Below are 11722 nucleotides of genomic sequence, written 5' to 3'. Positions count from 1 at the left end.
AATTGCAATTTTACCAAAAAGAATCTACAGATTCAATGCAATCCCCATCAAAATCCCAGAACAATTCTTCACAGACCTTGAAAGAATAATACTCAACTTTATATTGAATAATACTCAACTTTATATTAAAACAAAAAACCTAGGATAGCCCAAACAATCCTGTACAATAAAGGAACTTCTGGAGGCATCACCATCCTTGACTTCAAACTTTACAGTAGAGCTATAGTAATGAAAACAGGTTGGTATTGGCACAAAAAACAAACAGGTAGACCAATGGAATTGAATTGAAAACCCTGATGTTAGTCCACACACCTATGAACACCTGATTTTTGACAAAGAAACTAAAATTATGCAATGGAAAAAAGAAAGCATCTTCAACAAATGGTGCTGGCATAACTGGATGCTGGCATGTAGAGGATTTCTGCTAGATCCATATCTATCCCCAACTTAAGTCCAAATGCATCAAAGACCTCAATGTAAATCCAGCCACACTGAACGTCTTAGAAGAGAAAGTAGGAGATACCCTTGAACGAATTGGCACAGGAGATCACTTCTTGAACACAACACCAGTAGCACAGACACTGAGATCAACAATTAATAAATGGGACCTCCTGAAACTGAGAAGCTTCTGTAAGGCAAAGGACACAGTCAACAAGAAAAAATGGCAACCCACAGAATGGGAAAAGACATTCACTAACCTCACATCTGCAGAGGCTGATCTCCAAAATACACAAAGAACTCAAGAAGCTTTTCACCAAAACACCAAATAATCCAATTAAAAAGTGGGGTAAAACACTAAATAAAGAATTCTCAATAGAGGGATCTCAAATGGCTGAACATCCTTAGCCATCAGGGAAATGCAAATCAAAACAACTCTGAGATACCATCTTACTCCTGTTAGAATAGCTAAAATCAAAAACACCAATGGCAGTTTGTGCTCGAGAGGATGTGGAGAATGGGGACCACTCCTCCATTGCTGGTGGGAGTGCAAACTTGTACAGCCACTTTGGAAATCAGTATGGCAGTTCCTCAGGAAAATGGGAATCAGCCTAACTCAAGATTCAGCAATTACACTCTTAGGAATATACCCAAAGGATGCACATTCATACAACAAGGACATATGTTCAACTATGTTCATAGCAGCATTATTTGTAATAGCCAGAACCTGGAAGCAACCTAGATGCTCCTCAACTAGAATGGATAAAGAAAATGGAGTACTACTCAGTGGAAAAAATGAAAACTTGAAATTTGCAGGCAAATGGATGGAACTAGAAGAAACCATCTTGAGTGAGGTAATCCAGACACAGAAAAAAACATGGTATGTACTCACTCATAAGTGTATATTAGACATAGAACAAAGGATAACCATCTTATAATTCACAACCCCAGAGAAGCTAGGAAACAAGAAGGGCCCTAAGAGAGACATACATGGACCCCTGGAGAAGGGGTAGGGGCAAAATCTCCTGTGCAAATTGGGAGCAGACATGGTGGAGGAAGGAGGGAGGAGAATGAGAAGGGGAGAAGGGGAGGGAGGAGAACATGAGGGACCAGGAAGGTCAAGTTGGGGGAAGAATAGAGAAGGAGAGCAAGAAAAGAGATACCTTAATAGAGGGAGCCATTGTGGGTTTAACAAGAAATCTGGCACTGGGGAAATCTCCAGGAATCCACAAGGATGACCCCAACTAAGAATCTAAGCAATAGTGGAGAGGCTACCTTAGATGTCCTTCCCCTATAATGAGACTGATGGCTACCTATTATGCTATCCTAGAGCCTTCATCCAGTAGCTGATGAAAGCAGAAGCAGAGATTCACAGCTAAGCACTGAGCCCAACTTCTGGGATCCACTTGTAGAGAGGGAGGAGTGATGAGCAAAGGGGTCAAGACCATACTGGGGAAATCCACAGAAACAGGTGACCTGAGCAAGTGGGAACTCGCAGACCCCATTGGGACAGCTGGGGAACCTAACTAAGACTGAACTAGGGCCCTTGGATGTGGGTGTCAGTTGGGTGACCTGGGCAGTCTATGGGACCTCCGGCAGTGGAACCAGTATTTATCCCTAATGCACAAATGGGCTTTGGGAGCCCATTCTCTATGGAGGGATACTCTATCAGCCTAGATATACAGGGGAGGGCCTAGGTCCTGCCCCAAATGATGTGACAGACTTTAGATGATCCCCCATTGGAGGCTTCATCATCCTTGAGGAGAGGATGGGGGTGGAGTGGGGGTTGCTGGGGGGAAATGGGAAGACAGGAGGGAGAGGGAACTGGGATTGATATGTAAATTAAGATTGTTTTAATTTAGATAAAAATTACTTTTAAAAAAGCTGGGGGTGGTGGCGCACACCTTTAATCCCAGTACCTAGGAGGCAGAGGCAGGCAGATCTCCGTGAACTAATTCCAGGACAGGCTCCAAAGCTACACAGGGATACCCTGTCTCAGGAAAAAAAAAAAAAAGCGGCATTGTGTCATGCACTTGCAATCCCAGTCCCAAGCTGAGGCTTATGTTCTAGACAGCCTACCTTAATCAGCATGCTCTTAACCAGTGAGAGAATCTGTCTCAAACAACAAGGTGAACAGCTCCTGATGAATGACACCTGAGGTTGACCTCTGACCTTCACATCCCTCACACACATGCATGTGCATGCCCCTGTGTGGAAAAATTCTACCAGGGAAGAAGGTTCCTTAAGGCTCGGGGAGTTTTAAATTAAAACATTGCCTCTGTCCTACTTGGGTTTTTGTCAGTTTGACATAAAGTAGAGTAATATCAGAAGAGGAACCTCAGCTGAGAAGATGCTTCCATCTGATGACCTGTAGGCAAGTCTGTGCGGCGTTTTCTTGATTGCTGTGGGAGAAGCCCAGCCTATGGGGAGTGGTCCCACAGTGAGCAAGCCAAGGGGAGCAAGCTCGTAAGTAGCTCTCCTCCACCATTTCTGCTTCAGTTTGGGATGGACTTTTTGGCTGCATCTTCTCCAGCTACAAGATTGAGGACTGCTGCACAGTAGGTGTTCAAAAATATACGAAAGACTGCTCATAGTAGGTATTCAATGAGTACTACTTGAGGAGAAAAAGAAAGTGGAGATTCATGATCTAACAGTCTTGGGGAAGTTAGGGATGGCTTGCACGAGGCCAGCAAAATCTGCTATCTCTGTATCATACTCATGGTTCTGTGTCTGAGGGAGGAGGCTGGTCCTGGACCCCTGGGTCTGAGGGGGAGGACAGGGTCTGGACCCTGGGTCTGATGGAGGAGGGTTGGTCCTGGACCCCTGGGTCTGAGGGGAGAGGACAGGGTCTGGACCCTGGGTCTGATGGAGGAGGGTTGGTCCTGGACCTCTGGGTCTGAGGGGGAGGACAGGGTCTGGACCCTGGGTCTGATGGAGGAGGGTTGGTCCTGGACCCCTGGGTCTGAGGGATGAGCCTGGGCCTGGATCCCTGGCAGTCAAGGTCACTTGTGCCCTGCCTCTGTGGGTCTTGGAGCCAGGGATGAAGATTGGAGATGAATAGGTAGAATGAGACAGGCTTTGCTGAGACTTGAACTCAGCTGTCCTCCTCCTATCCTGACTAGCAGAAGGAAGGCTATCTGTGTGTGCAGTTACCAGGAAATGAGACAGCTCAGAGATTGGGAGCCCAAGCACAGTGGATGGACTGATGGGCAGACCCCAGGGAAGGGTTCAGTGCCCAAGGCCACCCCCTTTCCCAGCACACAGTGTTCGCGGGAACGGACTAATGAAGAACAGGGAGGACATTTAGGATGATTCCATTTTTGTTTTTATTTATTTTGGTTTTAGAGACAGTAAGAGTTTTGGAAGCAGCCTTCTTTGGATGTGGATACTGGCCCAGAGTGTTTGTACTCCAGCTTCTGGAGTCAGTGAGCCTCAAACTGTGACAACAAGCTATGAGAGACTCCAGAGCCAAGATACTAAGAAGGAAGAGGAGCCTGGAGTAAGGGCAAGGATGCTGGGTCCAAGGGAGGAGGCTGGGGCCTGGGGGCCTGGGCCTGAGAGAGGAGGCTGGGGCCTGGGGGACCTGGGTCTGAGGGAGGAGTCTTAAGCGTGAGGAGGAGAGCTGAGGGGACTCCAGAGTCTGATGGAGGAGGCAGTGAAAGCACAAGGATAGCCGGCAACGAGAGTGTTAGTGATGGATGATCAGTTGCCCTGCATCGTCCTCTGGATCCAGTTTTGGTAATTGCACAGGTTTGTGTAGACCCCCGGGTAGCCAGGCATGGCGCATCGCTCCATTCCCCAGGACACAATGCCCTGGAGCTGTCCTCCACACACGAGGGGTCCCCCAGAATCACCCTGTGAGGAGGGAGAATGGGAATAGGATCAGCCACAGAAGGTAAACAGAGGAAGTCTTCCTCACTCTGACTCCAGCCTCAGGCCAGGGCAGTCGCTTCCCTCTGCACTGTCACCATCCCAGTCTCCCTCCAAGGATCTGATGCCCCCCACCTCAGCCATATCTCCAGATGACTCTGTGTTTCTTCACACCCCAGTCTTTGCCTCCCTCGCTGTTAGCTTTGGATTTCCACAAGTCCCAGCGTTTCCCCAAATTCCCCTATGTACACGCGTCCCTCTGCGCTGCTTCTGCAGACCTAAGAAGTTAACTAGACAAAACAGGAAACTGAGGAATGGTAGGGCCAAGTCCAAAGGAGCATGTGGCTACAAGGCAAGGCAGCTGGGTGATTCCTGTACCTCCGTACCCCTGAGGTCTCTTTCCAGCCACATCCTGACTTTTCTGTTATTGAGATACTGTGGTATCCAAGCCCAAGCCCCAATTCATCCCAGATACAAATCTGGGCCTCACCTGACAGGAGTCCTTTCCACCTTCAGGAACCCCGGCACAGACCATGCCAGATGTGATGGTTGCAGAGTAGGCTCGACGGCACACCTCCTCAGACATGATGTTGACATTCACACACTGCAGAGCATTGGGGTACCTGGCTGAGGTGGGACAAAGAAGAGTCACAACCAGAGATCTATGGCCCCAGGGGTCCAGCTTTGTATTCCAGAGTGAGGGTTCCTTACCAACAGGGCTGGCTGTGGTCCCCCAGCCTGACACCCGGCAGGGAGTCCCTGGGCTGGCACAGGACCTGGCCACGTCAATGGTCCTCACTGCTCGCCCCAGCCGCACTCTCTTCTGCAGCTGAAGCAGCATCAAGTCATTGTTATGGGCCCGGGGTTGGTACTGGGGATGTGGTACCTGCCGGATCACACGCACCATCTGCTGAGTCGCTTCCCACCGTCTTAGGTTGTGCTTGCCCAGGGCTGCGTGAAGAATCCTGTCCCACACACCCCAAGAGTAAATGCTGCTTATACTCTGACCACAGAGCATGCCCCAGCCCCATTTTCTTCTATGGTGATGAATTTCACTCAGAGTCTAACCCGTGCCCCTCTAACTGTGGGCTGAGCATCTTTGGCCGCTGTGTCTTTACCTTCTCATGGCTTGGGCATTCTCTCTTTGCCCAACCTCGTTTGGCATTCCTTCCTCTCATGGGCTATCCCCAAGGACAATTGGGAGTTCTTCACTCAGTTCCTGTGCCCATGCAGGTTTCTTGGTTTTGAGTTCTGAATAGGCCCATGAGTGAAGCCAGGTCCTCGAAGTCAGGGCTCCACACTCTGAACCATGCCTCTCAGTCTAGATTCTTGTCTAGACTCCAAATCATGACCTAGCTTCTGTGCTGTGTCCTATACATGGATCTGGGTTTACAGCTAAACTCTGGGACCCTGGAATCTGTAAGTTATTGACATAAGGACAAGAGAGATCACTCACGGGCGGGCACAGTGAGCAGCAGTGATGACCCACCGGTCTGATAGCAGGACCCCTCCACACACGAGGCGACGCCCAGGACCTGTTTGCAGGGCCACCTGCCATGGCTGGGAGTTCTGGATACATGTGTAGCCACCAATAATTTTATGATCTCCTTGACTCTGGACCATGGCTAGCAGAAATGGGGCGGGTGGGTAAGAAGGTGAACAAATGTCCTCTAATACCCAACTCTGTATAATGCCCAGCAGACAGACACTTCCTTGGGGCCCAACACCTAAACCATCCATCTCTTTCTGCTCTAGCAAATGTGACATGCATTCATTGCCTCCAACACAAATGGAGACTTTTCTGACCCCATCCTCAACTGACACCCATGGTTTCTGTTATTGTGTTCATGTCCAACTCCTCTAGGGCCTTGCTATAGCTGCAGTCTTTGACTGCTCACTTCTATGAGCACTTTCTTTCCTTTAGGTTGAGAAGACGTCTCACTATTTTGGAGGCTGACTTTGAACTCCCAATGTTCTTCCTACCTCAGCCTCCCATATGCTGGAAATCACAGCACACACCAGCATTCATGGTTCCCATGAATATTTTTGTTTCTCTATTTTCACGTGGTATGCATTTGTGCATGCATGTGTGCATATGTGTACATGCCTGTTTGTGTTTGCATGCATTGGGCACACGTATGGTTGAGTGCATGTGTGTTTATGTATGCCCATGTATGTGGAGGCCTGAAGGTATGTTGGGAATTTTCCTTGATCACTTTTCCATGTTATTCATTGAGGCAGAATCTTGCAATCTAATCCAAGGCTTGCCCTCTGGGGTAGTCTCACTAGCCAGCTTCCTTTAAGGATCCCCTTTCTCTGCCTTCCAATGTTGAAAGTAAAGGATGCCCATCACAAACAACTACTACCTATGTAGGTTCTGGACATCTGAACTCTGCTCATGATTGAGCAATTGATTTAACTACTTAGCCAGCTCCCTGGCTCTCCAGTGCCACAGAGTACCACATGCCACTCAGTCCTTCCTCAACACATGAATTCCCATGTCCTTCCAAACCTTCCCACTCGGTATGGGTTCTGGGATCTCACTCTTCCCTTAGACTCCCTTGCCTGCTTCCACACTTCACTTTCATCTTCTCTGACATGACCAAATCAGCCCCATAGGCCTCTTCAGTTAGAAGCCACTGGAGACATCAGAGTCTTCCCTAATTCCTTATTTCCTGGAGCTGCCTCTCTCCCCAGCCCTATTTCCTGGTGTCTCCAAACTTGGAATGAGGGCATGAACTTCTTCTTAAGTGATGCCCCCCTCTTTCTCTCTGTGCTCTCTCTCTTTGTGTGTGTGCAGAACCCAAAGATTAACTGATTAAACTCAGGTGTCATTTATCAGGCACCATCCATTTTTTTTTTTTTTTTTTTGCAGAGGCAGGGCCTCTCAGTGGCTTAGTACTTATGCATTAGCCTAGGCTGACTGGTCACTGGGCCCCAGAGTGCTCCTGTCTTTTTCCTCCCCAGTGCTGGAATTATAATACCCCATTGCATCCTACTTTTTTTAGAGTGAGCTCTGGGGGGATTAAACTCAAGCACTTGTGTTAACAAGACTGAGCCATCTCCCACCCCCTCTGGACACTTTCTAACCAGACTGTCCCCAAGAGCATATATTTGTACCCCAGAACCCATCCCTAGCTCATCCTAGGGTCTCCAGGGACCCCATTGTTCTTACCTAGAGCCAAGGCTTGGAGTACAGTCAGTAGAAGGAGCATCCTGGAGCTGGAAATCCAATTCTAAGAAAATTAAAGAGCAAGTAGAGGAGAAAGAACCAGAACCAGACTCAGGGGCAGTGAGCTCCACTCACACTGAGGCCCAGACCCTTGGTGACATGGGGACAGAACAGAGTGGTAGATGCCAGAACTGGAGGGATGGGGGTCACAGGCTCCTCTGGATGTAAAGAGAAGATGCCTACCAGGCTCCAGTCACTCTGGCTCCTTGCAAGTGTGAAAGGCAGGGGTGGTGTCTCTTCCTGGACACGCCAGCAAAGCCTTTTATCCCTGGTCTGGGCAGCTGGCCCTGCCCCCCACCGCCCTTCTGACTTTTTTTTTAATTGCCTAGTTTCCATTCCAAGATACTGTGCTCCCTTCCCTCCCATCTCTGGCCAGAGAAGCAGACACAGTTATTAATGGGAGCCCGCCCAGTGAAAGATGCTAAAATCCAGAAGGAATCAGGGGAGGGCTGATGGCAGGCAAGGAGGGTGGGAGAGGTGGCCAGCCCAGTCAAAGAGTATGCCATGGATGGGTAGAATCTGGTAGGGGCTCCAACTATGATACTGGGAGATGGCAGAGGGGAAGACAGACAGACAGACAGACAGACAGATAGACATAGATAGATAGATAGATAGATAGATAGATAGATAGATAGATAGATACCCAGAAAGAGAAGGGGCCCAGTGTGTGTGGTGTGTGTGTGTGTGTGTGTGTGTGAGAGAGAGAGAGAGAGAGAGAGAGAGAGAGACAGAGAGAGAGAGAGAGACAGAGAGAGAGAGAGACAGAGAGACAGAGAGAGAGAGAGACAGAGAGAGAGAGAGAGAGAGAGAGAGAGAGAGAGAGAGAGAGAGAGAGAGAGGGACACAGACCCAGAGAAGGCAGGAGAGATGAAAGGTGAGTTCAGGTGAGACTGTAGTGGACCTTGGAGCTGGGGGGTCCCATTGCAACCTGACCCTCTTTGTTCCTCCCCCAGCCTTTTAAAGCACCTAATGATTATAATTTTTCTCTGGGCCTTGGCAGTTCATGCCTGGACCACGCGGTGACTCACAGCCTGCAGTCTTTCTCCTTACCCCACCTCATCTTTCTCCTTACCCCACCTTGCTTCCCAATGACGTTCTTCCTGGAGAAGCTGCTTGTGGCTGTCTCTTTGGGATAGTGCTTCTCCTGGGCCCAATTACACACCTGTAGAAATCTGCATGCCTGGCTCTCTCTGAACTATTTCTGCGAACCAGGGCCTTCATTTACTAGTTGATCTTAGGATCCAGCAACAAGATGAGTGTGGGGAGACACTTATACAGAGAGAAGGGATCTCTGATGATCCAGGACCAGAGGCACAGGGCCATTCCCACTGTTACAATTCATGTTGGGTCCTACACAGGAGAGAATACCAGAGAAACCCATATACATATGTGCACACACACAGAAATGCCTTTGAAGGAGCCATAAGCAAGCTCAGCATGTCTATCTCCAGGCTTGTACTGGGATCCAGGTAGACCAGATGTCATTGCTAGAGTGACTGGATGAAAGGGACATGGGGTTTCTCCTTCCTGGCTGTGAAACTAAGGCTGACTGTGTAGTTATCTTCATGAAAAGTTAAAAGCACAATAGGGTTCCTTTTCCTCAGAAGAATGCCCTGACTGGTAGGTATGGTGGCTCACACCTGTAATCTCAGCACTTAGAGGCTGAGGCAGGGGGATTATCATGAGTTTGAAGCCACCCTGGGTGATGCAGCTCCATGGTAAAGAGGAGGAGGAGGGAGACCAGGAAGAAGAGAAAGAAGATGAGTAGCAGAAGAGGGGGTAACAAGGTCATGGTGCCCACAGGGCTCTTGGCAAAAGGTTGGGGATGAAGCCATGAAGAAGAGAAGCCTCGGGGCAGAAGAGATGTTTCCGTGGTTAACCAGAGGTCCTGAGTTCAATTCCCAGCAACCACATGATGGCTCAAAACCATCAGCAGTGAGATCTGGTGCCCTCTTCTGGCCTGCAGGGACACATGCAGGCAGAAGAGAAGCCTCCATGACTTGCCAACGCATCACAGCCTCATCACAGAAGTGTTCTCTTCCTCTTCCCACCAGACTCTGAACTCCAAGGAGCTCACTCAACTTGCTCAGCATCTTTTTGGTTTCCATGGCGTGGTCACTTAACAATTTGTGATGAATGAATGAATGCACTAATGAACAAGTGTACAGCATCATCTCCAAGCTCACTGTCTGGTGGGACAGGTCAACACGATGAAACTCGATCCTGTTAGAGCCCCAGGCTAGTTCCAGGGTTCTGCAGACGAATAGGAATTCACCTAGATGGTGAATGGTGTCAGGAAGCATGGTGGAGACTGTCAACAGGAGTATGGTGTGTACAGAGCCTGAAAGAGACAAACTAGGGCTAGATGCTGCAGGGGATGAGATGGTAGGATTCTTAGAAGGGATCGTAGGGATGTTCCAGCATGTTTGCTAGGGACTCTGGGAAGGTGCCTGGCTAGAGCTAGTGATGTGTCAAAGATACCAGAGCATATGCAGTCAGCCCACATCGCAGAGGCCCAGGGAAGCCCACAGCTTAGAGGGCAAGGAGAAGCAACCTGGGGCCTAGGAAGGAGCTGCGAGAGAGCCAGGAGGATGACGAGGGAGAGAGATACGTCCTGGGAGCTGAGACACATTATTTGTTTCAGCCATCTGTTGTACAGGATGTGTGGAATACGCACACATGTGGGTGCATGCACCTGTGTGAAGGAGCAAGACATCTGGTGTCCTCCTCTATAGCTCTCTTTCCATTCCCTTGAGGCAGAGTCTCTCACTGAGCCTGGTGCTAGGCTCGCATCCATCAAGTCCCTTAGCCCTGAGTTCCTCTTGTCACCATCAAATCATTGGGGTTACAGGCTTGTGTGTGGTCAAACCTGGGATTTTTATTTGGATATTGGGAGTTTGCACTCCGATTCTCATGCTTAAGCAGCCAGCTATCAGCACGGACCCATTTCCCCTGCCCAGAGGTGCTTTACCTGCACCAGGTCTTGTTCCTGGTGACCAGAGAGGCCACAAGAGAGCACTGGATCCCAGGAGCCGCAATCCCAGAGAGTTGTGGTCCACTCTGTAGGTACAAGGAACTGAACCTAGTCTTCTGCAAGAGCAGTAACTGCTCCTAACTGCTGAGCAATCTCTCTAGGTCAGCTCTAAGACACTTTTAAATGGAGTGGTAACAAAGAGACATCATTGGAGACAAAGGGTTTTAAAGGTGTAGGGTGGGGAAGAGAGTTGAGGGAAGCTGTGAAGAGGGAAGAGGAGGGAACAACTGGGTGTCCTGGAGGACAGACAGCAGCACTGTCCTGTACCTTTTCCCTTTCAACTGTTTTCAGGACAGGTCAGTGCGACTGAGTGTATCCATACTGTTGTGCTCCATCTGTACCCACCTCACCCACAGGTTTGCTTCCCTCCCTCCCCTCCCTCTGTCCCTCCCTTCTTCCCTCTCTCTGTCCCCCCTTCCTTCCTCCCTCCTTGTGTGTGTGTGTGTGTGTGTGTGTGTGTGTGTGTGTGTGTGTGCGTGCGTGCGTGTGCGTGCGTGCGTGCGTGCGTGCGTGTGCGTGCGTGGTGTGTGTGTGGTGTGTGTGTTGTGTGTGTGTGTGGTGTGATGTATGCATGTGTCAATCTTCAAGTGTATGTCTGTATGTGTGTGGAAGCCAGAGGTTGATGTTGGGTGTCTTCCTTGATTGCTCTCCAACTTAATCTTTTAAAAAGTATGTTTGTTTTTTATTTGTGTGCATGTGTGCCCTCCCTCTCTCGTGTGTGTGTGTGTGGGTGGTGGTGGTGCATGTGTGAAATACAGAGGACAGCTTATAGGAGTTAGTTCTCTTCTTCCATCATGTGGGGACCTGAAGATGGAACTCAGTCATCAGATTTGGCAGCAAGTGCCTTCATCCTCTGAGCCACCTTGCTGGCCCCACCCCTGGATTTTAAAGATGGGTTTTTATGTAGCTCCATTTTGTCATGAACTCACTCTCTTCCTGCTTCAGCCTTGCAAGTGCTTCACCATGCCCAGCTTTCCCAGCTATGTTCTTTTGTTTTCATCTTGAGGCAGGTCTCATGTATCCCAGGTTGGCCTCAAATTTGCTTTGTAGGAGAGGAGGACCTTGAACTTCTGATCTCTCTGCCTCCACCTCCTGAATGCTGGGATTTCAGGCATACATCACCATGCCCGGTTTATCCGGTGCTGGGG

The 11722-nt window shown here is 49.2% G+C and overlaps 1 protein-coding gene across 1 annotated transcript; it reads right to left on the bottom strand.

Annotated features, from left to right (window-relative positions):
* Positions 1–4089: 4089 nt before the first annotated feature.
* Klk14 (kallikrein related peptidase 14) lies at positions 4090–7523 on the bottom strand. Its single transcript, XM_035446226.1, has 5 exons — positions 7484–7523; positions 5765–5933; positions 5020–5273; positions 4799–4935; positions 4090–4293 (listed from the first exon to the last, which is right to left on the bottom strand). Exons 1-5 carry the CDS (start codon positions 7521–7523, stop codon positions 4141–4143), a joined length of 753 nt encoding a protein of 250 aa, XP_035302117.1. The 3' UTR covers positions 4090–4140.
* Positions 7524–11722: the final 4199 nt, after the last annotated feature.

Source organism: Cricetulus griseus, chromosome 6 (assembly GCF_003668045.3).
Source record: "Cricetulus griseus strain 17A/GY chromosome 6, alternate assembly CriGri-PICRH-1.0, whole genome shotgun sequence".
Classification (NCBI taxonomy): domain Eukaryota; kingdom Metazoa; phylum Chordata; class Mammalia; order Rodentia; family Cricetidae; genus Cricetulus; species Cricetulus griseus.
Note: the sequence above shows the minus strand (reverse complement) of the source record. Positions and strands in the feature narration are given on the sequence as shown.